The sequence below is a fragment of the Protopterus annectens genome, chromosome 2.part0 (assembly GCF_019279795.1).
Source record: "Protopterus annectens isolate FY-2018-M chromosome 2.part0, PAN1.0, whole genome shotgun sequence".
Taxonomy (NCBI): domain Eukaryota; kingdom Metazoa; phylum Chordata; order Ceratodontiformes; family Protopteridae; genus Protopterus; species Protopterus annectens.
The window spans coordinates 1697341516-1697360848 of record NC_056728.1 but is presented as its reverse complement, the minus strand read 5'-3'; the positions used below and the strand labels follow the sequence as shown (position 1 = coordinate 1697360848).

The 19333-nt window shown below is 41.6% G+C and overlaps 1 protein-coding gene across 1 annotated transcript in view; it reads left to right on the top strand.

Annotated features, from left to right (window-relative positions):
* Nucleotides 1-19333, top strand: part of LOC122793582 (plexin-B2-like) — a 245960-nt gene that overhangs the window by 195433 nt on the left and 31194 nt on the right. The window contains exon 6 of the mRNA XM_044061751.1: nucleotides 12571-12706. Coding sequence (XP_043917686.1) covers nucleotides 12571-12706 — 136 coding nt within the window. The remainder of the gene's footprint in view (nucleotides 1-12570; nucleotides 12707-19333) is intronic.

Sequence of the window (19333 nt, the reverse complement as noted above, 5' to 3'; positions counted from 1 at the left end):
GCTCCACCTCAAAAAATCAAAGTCCCTTAGAGCTACACGATCCAGGGACCTAAACCTCAGCACAAAAATAAATAGGACATGCTGGAGGGACAGATTCATTTCCCAGAGGCTCCCCTCACTCTGGAATAGAATCCCAATTCATATTAGAAATAGCCCCATGCGGACCCTCTTCAAGCGAAATCTGGACGCGTGGATGGGAGATCGCAAATTCACCCCTGGGATCTCTTCTGTGTCCCTGCTAGACAGAGGCACAGTAAACTAATCTTAAAAGGGTACCTTCTGTGACCTACTTTAAAGAGGCACAGTAGGCTAATCTAATAGGGAGGCAGAAGCCAAATACACTCTGGCTAGGCTTATAAATGCCCTAGGGCAGATAGCCTAGTATCTACCTATGAACCTATGAATGTGCCTTACTTTACTAGGGAGTTTCTCCTTTCTGCACAATTATATAACAGTAAAGTGAATCAAGTGTGTAAGTTTGTGTGTATGGGGGGGGGGGGCAGGACTTGCCTTCCACATGAGGGAGTGCATAAGTAATTTGCATTCTTTGCAGGTCTTCTTTCGTGGAACCTCAGTCCTCTATCAGTTGTGATGGAACAATCGTACTTTGAATGATCATATATCATCCGTCATAGGTTCATAGGTTGGTACTAGGCTATCGGCCCTAGGGCCTATACAAGCCTAGCCATAACAATTCCCTGGCTATTTCTTCCCACACTATTTACTTTCCTGGACCCCTGTCTAGCAGGGTGACTGATGTGATCCCCGGGGTGAATTTCCTTTCTCCCATTCAGTCATCAAGGTTCCTTTTGAAGAGGGCCAAAGGCGAAACACACAGCTTACACCAAAACAGTGTATATGGATTACATATAGAGAAATTAACAAGCAGCAGAAGATAATGGCACTGTGTTGTGGATTATAATTGCAGAAAGAATGCAGTTATACTTACATTATCAATATATGTCTTCAGTTATCTTTAGTTATCTTGAGCAGTGACTGAACCATTGAGGTAAAGATTACTGGGAGGTATAATCTAGTAAAAGAACAAGAGATTTCAAATGGGAAAATGGGTTAATGAGTCTCAAAAGTAGGGGTTGGAAGTGGAGGATGTTATGAATAGCAGATGTACATTTATCATTGAGTAAATCTGAACAATTAACTATAGAGGGTTCGGTTATCTGAGGTGTGTAAAGCTGAAGTGATACTTTTTTGTAGTAGTTTTACAGGTGTTTAACCTCTGACCAGTATGATTTGGGCTTTGCTAGCTGGCAGGTTGGTTTGTTTTTGCAGAGATGGATTTTGCAATTTTAACTATAATTTTAGTTTATCTTTTGAGGTTTTGGCATCTAATATAGTGGAAGAAGAGATGAATGGCTTTCCCAATATTATGCATTATTTCTGCCTCATAATAAAAAACTTGACATCATGAGTAAGCCATGGGCATTGAGCACCTCTTACATAGTGTAAGTTAATGGAGCCTGTCAGGCTTTGGATAGGGAGGAGAATACTGCAGGAAATAAAACAGGTCTGTATTTACATCCTTGATGTTATAGAAAAAGATTCCATTTAGGTTACCTATCTGAGAGTAGAACATTTTATCATCCAATGTTTTGAATGAATACTCAAATGAAAGCTGGAAGAATGCGTTTTTTTTGGAATGACTAAAAACAGATTATAGGTGAATGGCCACTTAAAAAATTGGGGAGGATATGGAAAATTTGATGGAGTCAGGTATGTTGCTTAGGATATATTTCAAGACATTGTGTTTAAGTAGGTCTCTGCTGGGACAGGTGAGAGTGGGCACCATTTATATTAGCCCACAAATTGAAGTGTACTTGATTAGCTTAACTATAAGAGAGCCAAATCATTTTATATTCATAGCACCTAAAGCATATTTCCTGTTGGAATCCAGGATTCTTGTGATTCAAGAAAAAAAAGTTAAGGTGTGTGTGTGTGTGTGTGTGTGTGTGTGTCTGTGTGTGTCTGTGTGTGTCTGTGTGTGTCTGTGTGTGTGTGTGTGTGTGTGTGTGTGTGTGTGTCAGGGTGTATAAGTAAATTGGTATCACCACCGTGAGCGAGTTGAATAACAACCAGTTGGGTCTGAGCCATGTGAGGAAGCTCATTTGGCTATGAGAGAAGCCTACTTAATTTGGAGCATTGGATCACATCATACATATCCACCTAAATGGTTGTTTTTAAAGGAACAGTAATTGTCATCTACGAAAATGAGAGGAGATGACTTGGCTGGGGAAAGCAGAAATCAATAATTACTCTACAGATGTGTGGTGATTTTAGAGGTAAATTACCTTTATGTCAGTGGAGACTGAAAGAGAAGGGCAGTCACTAATAAGATGGCTATGCTGTGAATGGGAAATCAGTTGCTATCAGGCTATATGTAAAAGCTGGGAAGTAGCTCTGTTCACTGCTAGGATGAAGAAGTAGATTTAGAAGGGGGGGGGGGGTTCTCAGATCACTGACAGACAAAGAAGATGCAGTGGGAACTCATTACTTCCAGGATGGAAAGGATATAGATAAAGGAATCAGATCACTACCAAGATAAGGAAGGGTAGGCAGAGAATTCCAGTGACTGCTGGGATGCAGAAGGTTAGGAAAGGATTTGGTTATTACTGGGGTGGATGCAATGCAGGAATATGTTTGACTCACTGACTGCTGTCCTGATGTATCCGTGAGATGAGGGGTGCTTTAATCAATAGTAAAGCAGTAAGGGGTAAACAGATGACTCCATCTGCTGCCAGCATGGGTAGGAGGTATGCAGGGTCTTCAGTTGTTTCCAGAATATATTAGGTTATAGATTCAGAGCTCTGAGCTAAGGTACATGTAATTTGTGTAGTTTCCATTTACTGCCAGGATGGAGAGCAAGTACACTGCTCTCATCAGTGCCAGTTCTGCTCTCTGTTCTGTGTGCAGCACCTAGCATGAGGGGACACGTCTCTCAAAACAGTGGTTGAAGAGAATCCCAAACCTTATCAAACACTTATCAGCTAATCCCAAACTCTTATCATCTTAACGAAGTAAAATCTGAAATATACAAAATCCCCTACAGCAAGACCTCCACAAATCAAGATTATATGCCTGGGTTGTATGCCCAGCACAAGCTCAGACTAACAGCTTCCACAAGGTACATGAGAATCATGGCTAGATCCCAGTCAGATTCTGGCGATGCATGTATCTGCTGTCTGACAGCTGCACATATCTAGTGTCCGACAGCTGGTTATCAAAATATCCTAGAAGCCACTACTTTTTATTTATTAGAAAGTTGCAAGAATAAACAGGTTTTGTATTAGCATGTGCTTTCTGAAGGATATGAACACTGAAACTCAAATCTCTACCATTATTTATTGATCCAATCCTCAATGATTTGCCAGAAAACTATACATTTTATGAAGAATAGACCAAAAATGTGAGGCAAAAATCTTGACAGTTGAGAGGTATATGACTGATGTCACCACCTTAAGACTGAATTCACATCTTTCTAATTTATTTATTGACATATTGAATGATCCCAGTCTACCCAATCAAATAACTCTATTAGATTTGCCTGTAATGAATATCTTGAGATGAGACATGTTGCCTTTTGTCATTTGGACCACTGGATTCCAGGTGCTCTAAAATTCCTTCCTTCGACAGTGATTCCACCATTCTCCTTATAACTGAGGTCAAATGATAAAATGATGATTTTCAGCCATCTAGATCCCACTGCTTTGAAAAGGAATTACACCTGTCTTCTAGTCATCATGAATCTTATTGGCACCCCTTGATTTATTAAAAAAATGAGCTGGTGGGGTATCTGAACAGTAGTCATACCTCCCAACTGTACTGATTTTTGCAGAATGTCCAGATTTCTGCCTTATATTTTTGGATTATTCATCATAAAATTTGTGGTTTTCTGGCAAATCACTGTGATGATCTGAAAATGACATATGTTTGAGTTTCAGACTTCAAATCCTTCAGAAAATGTATGTTAAAACAAACCCTGTTACTCTAGCAACTTTCTAAGTTTATAAGAGCAATATTTAAAATCCGTCCATATTTTTTGGGCCCTTGTCCCCCCATTTTGTCAGGCTTTGTCCATCTTTCTTGCACTTGGAGGTTGAGAGTTATGATAGTAGCAGGTCTATATTATAACATTGAAGTCTTAAAACTTCGAATGTTATAATATCGACCCCTATTCAGTGAACGCTTGAAATAGCGAAGCTGCAGAACACCAAATATTTTCCTAGGGAAAGTATTCGGTGAGCTGTTTCTGTGGCTTCACTATTTCCTCGACTGTGGTGTGAAGGTGACAGACCGGGTTAAGGTAGGTGTTTGAACGGACCAAGGTAAGGTGAGTGTGTGATAGTTAGGGACCTTAGGTTTAGGGAGCGGGTAAGGTGAGTGTACGTTACTTAGGGACCTTAGGGTTAGGGAGTGGGTAAAGTGAGTGTGCGTTAGTTACGGACCTTAGGGTTAAGGAGCGGGTAAGGTGAGTGCGCGTTAGTTAGGGAACTTAGGGTTAGGATTGGGTTAATGTAAGTGGATAGCTAGTAGTGTATGTACTGTTTAGTGTAGGGTTCTGTGATGTGTGTATGTGTGGATTATGTATGTTGGTGTGCTTATGCTGTGTGTGTGTATTCTTGGAACAGTGAATTTTTTCCCTTGGAAAAAATTCGCTTTTCTGTGCATTTGAGTATATCACATTTAGAGATTCCAAGGTCGAGCTTATGGTGTTCAATCTTTTGGAATTTTGATAATGTGATATAGACCCAATAGTAGTATGATGGCAAAGTTGCTGAAATTATAGCACCTGAATGAAGCACACATTCATCAGTGGAGAACACCGTGTTCTGAATTTGCAATCTCCCTGAGATGCAGCAGACTTAGAGCTAATCCTATTACTTTTAGGGGTGCTTAGGAGGGTTATGGGGTGTCCCCTCAGAAAACGCACGCTCTTCACTTAATAACAGCGTTTTTTTATTAATTGTTTTCCAATAGGCTGCCATGGATCCATGTGGGGATATTACTGTAAGGTCTACATTTTTATCAAAGTCTGCCTTTAAAAGTCCAGAGCAACACTATTTGATTATTATTTTTTTTAATTTTTTGGTCCTTTAGACCTCATTAGTACTGGTCTGGCCCCAAGTGCCCCACATTCATGACAGGATTACCAGCATCCTCCTACTCCCCCGGACTAGCTCCAGTGCTGCTGGGGCCGGTCGTGGATATTTAGAGAATTCTGGGGGCTCAGTCATCTATGCTTCTTTTCTTTTTTAATTGATGTCCCCTACCCACTTTTTCTCTTTCCCTGACCTCCACTCTGTCTAGCTGCATCTAATGCCAACTCTCCTCTTTAGAGTATGTCTCCTCTTAAGGAGCATCACCAGTGAGTGCCCTCCCCTGTGAGATGGGCATGTCCATCCCTCCCTGTCCCTGCCACTCCCACAGTCACCCAAGCTGCTACTCAAACCTGAGTTACCTGGGTCGCAGTTAGGGCTTTATCCCTCTATTCCACTGGAGCGGCTCACTCTGATTATTATTTGTCCCTAAATAGCTATCCACTTTGAGATTAAGATCCTATGTCAATCTCACATTTTAGTACGTCAAGTCCAAGACTGGTATCTCGCATACAGGTTCTAATACCAACTATCTGAGGCTTTACTCTTATAGGGTATAACAAAATGATCCTCCATATCAGTATTTATACAGTCACTGGTGCATTAGTTATTAATTACAGTGCTAATTATCAAAGATGGTTTTGTCATGTGCTATTTCAGCACAGGTGATTTTCAGAAATGCCGCTTAAATAAAACAAAACAAGATATGTTTTTCTATGGCGATTCTCTCCTTATACTACAACTCAGGGAAAATACCTTCACAACTAATGCATTCATATTCTAACTCCAGATTACAGCAGCTCCGAGGAGGAAGTCAGTTTCAATTGATTAGAGATTTCTATTTAATCCAAACTGCCTTCACAGACTATGCTTTAATAAGCTTGGCTTGGACAACCCATAACACTACACCAGCAACTTGTATTATGTTACAGTTCTCTGCCAGTCATGTAACTTGTGGTATGTTACAGCTCTCTGACAGTCATGTAAGTTGTGACATGTTACAGTTCTCTTCGTGTCATGTGTTACAGTTCTTGTACAGTGTTAGTTCTCTGCTGTCATGTAATGTTGTGTACAGTTCGCTCCCAGTCATGTACCTCTGCCAGTCATACATCTCTCTGCCAGTCATGTAACTTGTGGCATGTTACAGTTCTCTGCCATGCAGTTGTATGCTGCCCAGAGCTCTCTACCAGTCATGTTGTCTCATGTCTGCCATAGGAGACTCTGTTTTTTTTATTTTTTTTACATTTTTTCTTCCTTTGAGGAAGAGATCTGCATGCAGATTTCATTGCTATATCTAGTTTTCTATGTGGCATTTAGTGCTTCCCTTCCATCTTGTTTTCTCATTGATTCCATGGCTGTGATCTCGTCCTTTATGCAAAGAATTATACCACTTTCTGTTTTATTCACTACTTCTACCTCCTGTACTCTACTAACTCTAATATGTTTATATCCCACTCTTGGGCTACAGTATTTCATGTTTCTGTTACACTCATATCAGTGCATTGTTCTCGAGACTGCAGCCAGCTTTTTGCTCAGGTTTTCAAAACTAGTTGACATTACCTCCCATTTTATTTATTAATCCATTTATTACATTTCTTAACTGAGCAGTCCTCTTAAGATAATTCCTGTTTACAGGGCAGACCCAAGATGGCAATGCCAGTTTCTGTTCTTTCTTTTATGCTATTCATTTGCATCATCAATGTTGTCTTCCTTTTTTCCTGTCTATAGAAGATGTTAATATGACTTTGCTTCCTCCTTTGAATTTTTCATCTTTAATTACTTTGTTCTTTTGAGAGAAGGATCACAATTTCTTTTACACTTTCCTGTACTTTGTTCCTTAGCTCATTTAAATGCTCGGTAATGAAATACTTTAAACTGTCATAGGAAGTCACTGCTTCCCTCCCAGCCAGATGAAAACCTTCACACCAGTAGAAGCCCATTTCACTCCATATAATTCTGGTGTCTGTTGTTAAGGTGATCATTTCCTGTTGACATAACTAGTGAATGAATGAAAGTGATTAAATAAAATTATTAAACAAGCAACCGGAAATGCTAATTGTATTAAATTTCACCCTGTACTTCTCTGGTGTTTAGTTCCTGATGGATTCTTATTTACTACCATGCTCAATACTCCCTCTTCAAGTAGGGTTCCTTAATTTGCTGCCTCATTGTATCTGTATGCATGTGTAGGTCATGTGTCTATACATCTGTCTGTCTGTCTGTCTGTGTTTGCACTTATTGAGATAGGGATTTTCATGGCTTCACCTGAAACCAGACCTAAGATTCATTCAAAGTACTTAGGTCATAAAGGTTTCAAAGAACAGCACCAAGAGGCTTCTAAACAAGTTTATGCTAAGCTGCAGATGTTTCCATGCCTGTTCATCTCTTGCTGCCCACTGAGGTGAAGCACTGCAAGTCATTACTTGGCTGGAATTAAATTATTGGGTATCATGCAGCATTTAAGTTACTTCTTAAATGGAAATGCCTAGATCATGTATATCTAGTGTGCTAGTACCAACCATCTCAACAAGTTAAGTATTCTATTTTTCTGCAGCTGTAACTACCTAAGACTATTACCAGGCAAGGGCAGAAATACCTTAAATACACACTTCCTACACTGTTTGTTTGCCTTTCGGCTTTTTCCTGGTAAGGGGTCGCCACAGCGGAACTCCGGTCTGCTAATGATTGGCAGTAGATTTTTACAAAACGCCGAGGTGCCAGTTTGACGCCCAACCTTCAATGAAGGCATGCCCATTTACGCACGCATATCTTTCGAACGCTACCCAACCGCGGGGAGGACATGCAGACTCCACACAGAAGGCACTCCCAAGTCACATCAAGAATCGAACGAGAGAACCTCTTGCTGTGAGGTAACAATGCTACCGCCATACCACCATGGCATTAAATATCAAGCATCAGAAGTATCAGTACAGAAGAAGTTAGGAAGAAGTTAAAAGTCCTACCACAGCACTCAAAATACTTGTATGCAATGTGGAGTTACTTAGTCAAAGATACAATGTTGTATCATTATAATCATGAGACAAATTAGTTGTAGTTATCTGAGAATTAGTTATCCTATTCAATTTACATACCCATGACACCATTATTTTAACATTTGTATATGGATGAACAAAGTTTCAACCTTGTATCTCTATCGTGTCTATAACATTACTGGGGTTACTTGCAGTTACATAGCCTTGTTAAAGTAACTTCCATCGACCACAAATAGTGTGTACGATTATGTTTTCTCCCACAGTTATTCTTGCCTTTACTTATTGTCCTCATTATCACATTCAGAGTGCTATACCTATAATACTTTGGCTATCTGTGTCTGTTAATATATGCAGTGTGTATCAAATGAACCATATGCTAGTACCACCAAAGGGATGCTGGTCATAATATTGACAACTCAAAATATTGAAACATTTGATATGCACAAATATGTCCAGGCTCGAATCAGGCCATGTGTCAGGATGATCCTCAGGTAAAAACAAAGTACAGCAACATGTTTATGACCTGACCACTTGAGAGTGTGAGAGAAAATCTTTCCCTCTCATTCCCCTTTCATTTTATCCCATTCAACAGTTCTTCCAAAGGAGGCTTCTGAATCCACCGAGTACAACAGTTTAATGATGAAGGCAGGGTGCAAATGTGGTCAAAGATGCAACACACGTTGGTGACCAGTTCTAAATACAATCGTGAAAAGCATGCTTAATAATACTACTTGTTTTCTGAAATACATCTTGTAGCCTGTCAGATGCTTTTCAAAGAAAAAAGATTATATTAATTTTCTCAAAGCTGTTGATCAGGGAAATGTTTTAGTTCATCACATTAGACATGCTGCCTGCCAGTGTCTGAAGAATTCCACTTGGTGAGTTGCAGAAATCATGAATCCAATAAACAAGGAGTACTAATGATAAAGTGTCACTCTGCAACCACCTGCAATAAGTTAATAAACTCCGTAGATACCACTCTGTTGAAATAGAGGGATAAAGCCCTGACTACATCCCACCCAGGTTTGATTAGAGCTTGGATGAATTGACAAAGTGACAGGGAGGGATGGTTATGCCCTTCCAGGAGGGTAGGACTGTTGCGTGAGCATACTCATCAAAGATCTTTGATGAAGGTTGGAGATGCTGACATAGGGGACATAACCCAAAGAGGGGAATAGGATGGCAGGGCAAAACACTGCATGTTCCCATTGCATGCCTCTTCCTTGGTGCATCTACACAAACCCACAGAGGGAGAGGGGAAAACTGGTATGACAAAAAGTGACCCCACCCACAGATGCTCTTAGGTTCCTCAACTGGTCCTAGTTTCATCAGGTAGGCTGGGTGGAGTTAAAGAAGAAACTGGTAGACCTGGCAATGGATAAGGACAGCAGGTTGATGGCCATAGGATGATGCAGGGGGGTCATAGAAAGTTGACAAACTCTATAGGCTATGAATAACATCACCAAAAGACCAAAGAATACCAAAATACTCACATGGGCAGTAAAGGTGTGCTCCTTCCTGGTGTTTGGTATTTTTCTAGCACCTGCCAATTTCTTAACTTTGATATCCTTAAAGGACAGCCACACTAAAAAATGTTTTTAATCACTAGTTTTTCTGCATCAATAGTACATTTACATTACTATAAGTAGCAACAATTATTTTGCAATCTGCCATAACTTAGAATGAGCATATAGGGTGCCACCCTGTATAACATTTTTTTGCACGCAAGGCTTCCTCCTTTCTGATGTCATTTTACAGGGCCAGAGATTACCCTGTGATAAAAGTATCTTTCACAATGCTTCTGTCGCTCCTTGCTAGCTTTCAGGGAGAGCAGTGTGGTTTTCTGCTTTTCTATTAGCCCCTGCCTCTATTTATTTTACATTTACTTTGCTTTTTTATTAGTGAAATCTTTTAACGACTGGCAATCTCTAACCACTTTTAAAGAACTGTTCAGTGTTAGGCTTGAAAGAGTAGCAGGGTTATTTTTTTTCCAAATTTAGAATTGTATTGTCAAGTCACAGTGTTTTTGTCAATGTGAGGGAAATTTGACACCTGTGTCTTACAGGTTGTAGTTAGGCTGAGCTGTCTTGTGTTACACTCATAACTGTTTTTGCTGATTCTGTAGTGTGAATTAGACTTTGATGTAACCATCACTTCCCAGTCACTAACTTGTCTCACCAAGCATGTATATATACAAAAACACTATGAATATCCATAAGAAGATGATGTGTACTTTAACAGAAAATGCTGTGTAAAAAGTCTGGAAAATCAAATGTTGATAAAAGAATTAGATGATTAATGTGAACATTGTCTTCCATCTATGTGGCAGTCTTGTGGTGTGATTAAATGGAAGGCAAGTAATTTATGATAAAGAAAAAAAACTTGATGTGTGAATAGTTTTTTTTGAAAACCAAGTTTGAAACACTTTTGTGCAGGCTCAGACATACAACTTCAGGCCACACTCAATTTATCCGAGATGTGATACTAGTTATCTGTGGCTGATAATATACAAGTACCTAAATGTAAGATGTTTTATTATCTCTACATCACATCTTGAATCGGTGTCCTACTCAAACCAGCCCAGTGGTGTAGAGGGATAACTCCCTAAATACAACCTAGGCAATCCCAGATTAGCTTCCAGGGTAAATGATGGTATTGGCATAGAGTATGGGTACTGCTTATCTTGGGAGGGAGGGAGGTGACTCTCACCAGCTATGCCCGCAACTCTGATGTTGGGAGGGGCACATACTGTGGCTTCCCTAGAGGGGACAGTAGCCCCCTGTCCCACATGTGAAAAAGTGCACATGAATGGACATAATCCGAGTGTTGGCAGGCCCTGCAGAGATGCAGGTGTGGAGAGCACTACCAGGCAAACCTTTCAATCTACAGATGTTGAAAATAGGGACAAAGGGCTTTGAAAAATTGGAACATCCAGATGAAAATCTGGGCATAAAGTTAGCATAAAATTTTAATACTATAGAGCACATAACCTTTCCTCTTCCAGTAGGAATGTGGGAAACTACTCATAAACGAGTTTAAAATGCAGAGACTGATAAAAACAATGGAAAAATACAAGTCCATTATCAAATAAACCATGTAAAATATGTATACTTTAATCAACTGTACTGCTAAATTCTACCACACATGGTCATTTATTTTTGCTTCGGAAAAAGGGAGTTGTAAGGTGTGTGTCCTCTTTCTTTAAATTTTTGTTGCTATTAGAATATTAGTTATGCTGTGTGTTTTCTGTGTATTAGACAGCTTCAAAAATCACATATGATAAGGAGGATTCAAAAATTGTTGAAGGGGGACATCTTAAGTCAGGCCTGAAAATAGGAACTTTCCTCCAAACTAGGGACAGCTGAGTGGTCTGCCACCAAGGTTAGGGATTAGGGCCACACAGGATGCTGTCACTGCTGGTCCCACCATGGCATATCTGAGGAAGATCCTGACCACCAGGGAACAAATGGGCTTGTGTACCATTGGGAAAGCTCAATGGCCAGCAGGCAGAGAGGTCAAAAAGATAAAGGAAAAAAGAATAAGTGACCTATCCTAATTATTGTATTTTTTCATGGTGGTACATAATCAAGAAGCATTTATCTCTCTATGCCAACATGAAGCAAAAGAAAATGAGGCAATTACAGGAAAGAAAATATGAGATCTCACAAAAAGCCAAGCAGAAATAAATCTATTTGTGTTGGATTAAAATGAAAGCAAGGCACTTTATGGAAAGAAAAAAAACATGACATTTGGGTGAAGGTGAACCTTAAATCACATTGCATTATATCAGTGAATTGACCAGCTCACCAACTGAGTCTGTGACAGGAGAAAGAAGTAAATAATTTGATCAAGAGCCACTCTGCCAAAATTACATATACAAATATAAAAGACCAAGATGGGGTAATTTCAGAGTTAATTACATTAATCACTCTAGGCTGGGGTAGATAAATTTGTTTTGCCATTGGAGCTTTTGCAAGAAGAAATTTTTGGCTGACTAGCATAGACCCAAAGTCAGTAAGTATAATATTTCAATTACTCATTGATTTACTTCCATGATCTCATGTACAGCACTATCTTTAGTACAATTGACAGTCTTCGGAATGCTAGGCAGAATAAGGGTGTTTAGTATGTGTGCACACACAAGCTCGTAGGTACAAGTGCACACGTGTGTGTGAGGCGAAGCATTAGATTTACAGAATGGTCAGTGCTTGGATGCCACTGTCAGTTCAGCAAAGTCCTGAAAGTGAACAACAAAAATTTATTTCAAGAAATCTGCAACAGGAATCTGAATTTAGTTTCCATGCAATTATGGTGCCATTGTTTAGAAAACACAAATGTGGTAAACCCTCCAGTACAGCAATGTTTTATTAGACATCATCATGTGAATTGTGTCTGGTATTTGTTGTCATGAATTTTAAACCATTTCTTTTTGGTGTTATGACACAGTACATGCTTCTAATTATTAGGTGCACAAAAGCATCAAAGTGTACAAGCGGCAGTGAAGAAAATGGCTGGCTAGTTTGGAATTCCCCACATGCTTGTGTTACGAATGTTACTGTTGTGCCACCAAGCAATACTGGCCCTACCAAGAATCATCAGCAGGTATGAACACAATAACATAGCTGAATATGAAACAAACTATGTAAAACACTGTTATGATTCAGCCAGGAAGTCGTGGAAGAACTGTGAAATGTCAGTCTTATGCACACTTTCATCATACTTAATGCAGCACATTCTCTGACTGAATTCCATCCATCCAGCCATCCATAATCCTTTTTTCCCATTTTTGCACATAGGGTCAGGGTGTCACTTCAACAGTGACAATCATCTAGAGTCAATGTTTGACTTCCATTTTTTTTCAGTTTGCTTTACTTGGGTATAAATTGATACAATCAATGAATAATAGACTTACGGAGGGATATTTCTATGGCAGATGTACCTATATCTGAAATATGTGGAGGAAATTATTCAGCACAATTCCAACACAGGTCAGCACTGCACTATGGCAGTGACTTTTGCCTTGATAGTGAGCAGATTTGTGAGCATATGCACATATTTCAATTTCACACTTGCAAAGGAACACTTCATTGTAAAAGAGACACTTGCCTTTGTGAAGGCTGAGCGCAGTATGTGGTACATTAATCTACCCTGAATAACTAATCAATATGTAAACTTTGAATTCATTATAGTGTAGGCTTGTGACTACAGGTGAAATATTACAGACTAACCATGATCTAGACAGAAATGCAGCTTTAGAGTCAGGCAGATATCTGTATTGCCTTAGGCAGTAAATGTAAACACCTTGCTGAAGAGACTAAGTCTGATTTCTTTAAGCACAGGCAAAGCAGCAACAAAATCCATAACACTTTGAAGGGAGGCAAATTGCTATGCTGGTCACCTACCCAACTAAATCTTTTCTTATTACTATTAAAAGCCAGTGAATACCCTGCTTCAGTCCCTCTGTCCCTGTGTCCCTGTCTGCCTACTCTTCTCCATCTCTATGACTGGAACACACTTACATTCCATTGACATTGTCCTTCATCTTCAGCCAGTCCCTCTGTGCTGGTCATTTCTTTTTTTTTTTTTTTTTTAACAACTATTCTCTATTGCAAATGAAGCAACACACATTTTTCACAATCAAAGTTAAAACCAAGTTTGGAATAATTAACAGCAAAAGAAAAAAATGATCTAACTAACTACCTTACTAACTAACCAAAACCTTGCAAACATCATGGCATGTTTCATACACTGCGTGTAACAGTTTTGGATTCCTGTCTTTACCCATTGATATCATGCACTTTTAACAACCATACTGTTCAACAGTCTCAACATTAGCTATTGGTATTCCACATCCCTGGCCTTCCCCAACCCAGCATATCATGTCTCAAAAGGTGTATTGGTCCCTATATGCTGGCAACCGTGGGAGCTTCCTGCTTGTGAATGTGGCTCTGGGTTCCCCATCTGCACTTCCAGTTCTGGGTCCCTCATCTAATCTGCCTATCTTCATTCCAGCGATTTCCTGCATTAGCTCATGTAGGATATGTCTACTTCCACTTCTTACTGATCACCTTATTTGCAACCAGCAAAATTAACAAAGGGTTTATCTGTCTCCTAACTACCTCCTTAAAGAAATTAAGGATTTGTTTTCCTATCTACTACTTTCTATCCTAGTTTCTAGGAAACTTTTCTCTCATGCACATATTACATGGATTTTTTTTAAGTATATCTGTGTGTGTACATTTTGTATTGCCATTCTTGTGCTGTATATTTTTCTCTATTGATTATTCCTATATACAATTTATATATATATATATATATATATATATATATATGTGTGTGTGTGTGTGTGTGTGTGTGTGTGTGTGTGTGTGTGTGTGTGTGTGTGTGTGTGTGTGTGTGTGTGTGTGTGTGTGTGTCTATTTCTATATTACTATTGTATTTGGAGCTTTTCTCTCCGGGTCTCCACTGAAAATGGGCAACCTGCCCAGTCGCAGCCTCGTGGTAAACATATGTAAAATAAATAAATCCCATTACTCTGTAATGGCAAGCTCAGCTAGAAAATTGACACATCTAACTTTATCCTGCTTGGCCAAAGCTCTCCCCATAAATGGTCTAATGGCTGTTTGCATTGTTCCAGTTTTGGATATTCCTCAAAAAATATATGCCCATCCCCTCTACATCTACCCCCAGCACACCTCCAGCACTTAATATTTACTCTAGTATATGTAAAAAGAAGTTATGTTCTTACCATAACATTCCATGTGAATTGTTCATCTCGCCTTTGTTCTTACACACGGGTTCGGCTCCGAGTCGGCCGCATCACAAGCTCTGCATCTAAGAGAAGCTCGAGGCACAGTCTACATCCCATGATCCTCTGCTGCTATCCCTCAGATCTAGTTTGCAAGAACCCAGAACGCACTACTAGCCACTGCGTCTAACGCTCACACAATCACACACTTGAACCTGTACATATGAACTAAATACAAATAGGTGTACACCTAATGTGTCACCTACTAATCAATAGGTAGTGTAGATAACCCAGAGAAGACCAACCAGATACTAGTCGTACCAGTTCTTCCAGAACGTGGTGGGGGAAGGAGGGAGGGGATGTAAGAACAAAGACGAGATGAACAATTCACATGGAACGTTATGGTAAGAACATAACTTCTTTATGTGAAATTGTTTGATCTCGCCGTTTGTTCTTACACACGGGTAGCGTCCCTAGCTCCATTACCCTGGGTGACTCACGGAAGAACATTCCTGAGAACAGTGGAACCAAAGGATGCCCTGTCCTTGGAGGTCCTGTCCACTTTGTTGTGAGTAATAAATGTATGAGGCTTTGCCCACGTCGCCGCAGCACAAATAGTATCCAATGGTAGATGAGCGGCATGGGCTAGAGAAGTAGAAACGGCCCTAGTAAAATGAGCCTTAGGCTTGAACAGAAGTGGTTGTTTGGAAGCTGAATAGACAAAATTTATGCTGTCCAAAAGCCATTTGGATAATGTGCATTTTGTTACTGCCATGCCCTTCTTATTATCTGCGAATGAAACAAACAGCTGATCCGATTTCCTGCAATCCTTTGCTCTGTCCAGATAAAATCTCAGCTGCCTATGTACATCCAATTTGTGCAGCATGTATTCCAACTTGTTAGAATGGTTTTTGAAGAAGGTGGGAAGTTCTATAGATTGATTAATATTAAGCACAGAACATACCTTCGGGAGGAATGACAGATTAGTACGCAAGGAGACTCTGTCTTGATGGAAAACCATGTATGGTGGCCTAACCGACAAGGCCTGTAGCTCTGATATCCTACGAGCTGAAGTGACAGCAACAAGAAAAAGAGTCTTCCATGACAAATACTTAAGTGAACACGTTGAAGCTGGTTCGAAGGGTGGTAACATAAATTGGGATAACATCAAATTCAAGCTCCAGGGGAAAACCGGATCCCAAATGGGTGGACGGAGGTGAAAGGTACCCTTCATGAAAGCTCTACAAAGTCTGTGGGACATAACTGTAGAGCCCCCTTCACCTACATGAAAGTTAGATATGGCAGCTAACTGTACTTGTATCGTGGATGTAGAGGCCCCTTCATGAGAGTGTAGATAAAAATTCCAAGATTTTGTGTATCGGGGCCACCAAGGGATCTATACCTTGCCCTGATGCCCAACACGCAAAGCATTTCCATTTGCTCCTGTATAGTTTCCTGGTGGAAGCTTTGTGGGAAGAAACTAGAATGTGCTGTACTGCTGGAAACAAAAAATCCGACCTGGCTAAGTTGGGAAGCGGAGCAGCCAAGCTGTCAGTTTGAGGGACTGAAGAGATGGGTGAGGAACTCCCGATGAGTGAGTCAATAGGTCTGACACTGGGTCCAGAATCCACAGTTCCTCCATCTGGTGGGCTCGAAGAAAGGGAAACCAGATCTGTCGAGGCCAGAATGGTGCTATTAGAATGATCGTCCTTTCCAGACTCCTGGCTTTCTGTAGGAATTTGTGTATCAACGGAACAGGAGGAAATGCATATAGGAGACCCGGGGGCCAATCGTGCACCAGTGCATCCCTGGGGGCATCCCCCGGAGGGGGAAGTAGGGCAAAGTAGCTTCTGCATTTGGCATTTAAGGGGGATGCAAAAAGATCACAGCAAGGCTGGCCTCATCTGCGGAAAATTCTCTCCGCCACTTGATTTTGAGGGACCACTCGTGTGGCAACAGGATGGCTCTGCTCAACCTGTTCGCAATGATGTTGGATGACCCCAGGATGTGTGTTGCTATCAGAAAGCGACCTGTGGACACAGCCCATTGCCAAATTCTCAGGGCCTCTCTGCATAATGGGTAAGACCTGGTTCCTCCCTGTTTATTTATGTACCAGACCACTGACATATTGTCCGTCTGAACTGCCACTGTTCCTAGAGGTAGAGATTCGTGAAAGTGTTGCAACGCTAGAAACACTGCTCTTAACTCCAGGACACTGATGTGCAGATTGTACTCCATCTTGGACCATTCTCCTTGGACCGTTCTCCCCTGAAAAAGCCCCCCCACCCCATCAGTGAAGCGTCCGTGGTTATTGTGGCTGTAGGGCTGGGTAGTACAAACGGGCGACCTATCGTCAGATCTTGGCTGTTCAGCCACCATTGAAGATCCCGCTTGCAAGATTCTGTGATCAAGATGTTGTGTGACAAAGTAAGTTGTTGGAATGACCACTGTGCGAAGAGCAGCCACTGGAGGACCCTCATGTGCATCCTGCCCAAAGGAACTGCAATAAGGGTAGCTGCCATCATGCCCAGGGCTTTCAGCACTTGTGCAGCAGAAACTTTCTAGTTCTGAAGAAGAATAGCGACCTGATCCCTGAGGGCTAACACTCTTGTCTGGGGAAGCTTGACCAGAGCTGTAGTAGTATCTAAATCTGCCGCTATGAATGAGACATGCTGTGAGGGCGATAAGGCAGATTTTTTGAAGTTGATTGAGATTCCTAAACGGGAACAGAGGTTGATCGTGTAGTCCCTGGCTTGTACAAGACGATGCTTGGTGGTGGCGGTGAGGAGACAGTCATCCAGATACGGAAACACCCGGAATCCTAGCCGCCTCAGGTGAGACGCCACTACTGCCATGCATTTGGTGAACACCCTGGGGGCTGAGGTGAGACCAAAGGGCAGAGCTTGAAATTGGAAATGCCTGGCTCCCAGCTGGAAGTGCAGGTGATCTCTGGATGCTCTGGCCATTTTGATGTGGTAGTACACGTCCCTGAGATCTATAGAGCACATCCAATCGCCCTTCTGCAGAAAAGGAAGGCTTGATTGTAGCGTGACCATCCGGAATTTTCCTTCCTTACGAAGGTGTTGAGTTTGCTGAGGTCCAATATTGGCCTCCAGTCCCCTTTCTTCTTTGGAACTAAAAAGAACCTTGAGTAAGTTCCGGATCCTATCTGGTCTGCCGGGACTGGTTGGATGACTCTTTTTTCGAGCAGCTTTGTTATTTCTATGGCTGCTTGATCTCGCAGATTGGGTGGAACATCTGGAAATCTCTTTTGATTGGGGGGAATGGTTATAAATGGAATGTTGTATCCTCTGGTTATTATGCTTTTTACCCAAGAATCTGAAGTGAAATTTAGCCAGGCCTCTGGGTATAAAGCCAAGCGACCCCCGACTGCCTCCAGAGCAGGACAGTCGGGCCTCCACTCAGAAGTGCTGGAAGGGTTTCCCAGGGGCGCTATCCCTGTCACCCTGGTTCTGCGGACCCCCTCTGCCGCCTGGGCGGCATCTTCCATTTCTCCCCGCTCCTCTGCCTCTGGAGGGGGCATCACTCTGTGTGGACTGGAAAGATCCCTGACTCTTTTAGAACCACATTTTTCTGCCTCTTTGCCCTTTGGGGTACGGTCTGGTCAGGGCAGAAAAATGGACCCCTACGGCAGACAGGGTCTTACCTTCTTGCTCACACCGAGTGAGAGTCTCCTTTACTTTGGGTCCAAACAGGGTGGCACCATCAAAGGGGGCATTGGTAAAGGAAGACTTGAAGGCTTCCACAAAGGAGCACAGGCACATCCAGGATTGTCTCCGCAGAGCGATCGCTGAAGCTGCAGCCCTACTCGAACCTTCGGCCGCATACGAAACGAGCCTCATGGACGAGTTTACTATCGAAGTGAGGGTGTTAAGATGTGCTGTTACCTTTTCCGAGACAGCAGCATCTGTGTTACCCTGGAGAGTATCTCCCAGCTCCTTAAGGAGATCTCTCTGAAGTCGCGTAAAGTGCATGAGGTAGTTCAGCGAACGCATGGAAAAAGTCGCTGAACTGAAAACGTGCTTCCCATACCTGTCCATAGTCCTAGAATCCTTGTTAGGAGGATGGACAGAGGAAGATGCCTCAGACATTTCCTTCTTTGTGGCTGCCGCTACCACCATCGCATCAACTGGGACTCCTTTTGTAAGATAAGTCTTGTCCTGGGGGGCAGTGATATATTTATTTGGCCTCCAAGGGACTGGTTCCACTGTATCTGGAGTCTCCCACGCCCTTCGAGCTATTAGGTCCATTAACTTATTGAAGGGCGGGGTCACCCAGGAGGTAGAAGGTTGAGCCCCAAAAGCCTTCAGCAACACCGATTCGTCCTCAGTGGGGGCAAGTGTCTGCCAATCACCCCTCTGTTTCAATATCTCCAGGATGTCAGCAAATGAGACATCCTCAGAGGGGGACCGTGGGACCCCTCTGACTCATCCAAATCGGTGTCTGATGTCAATGATTTC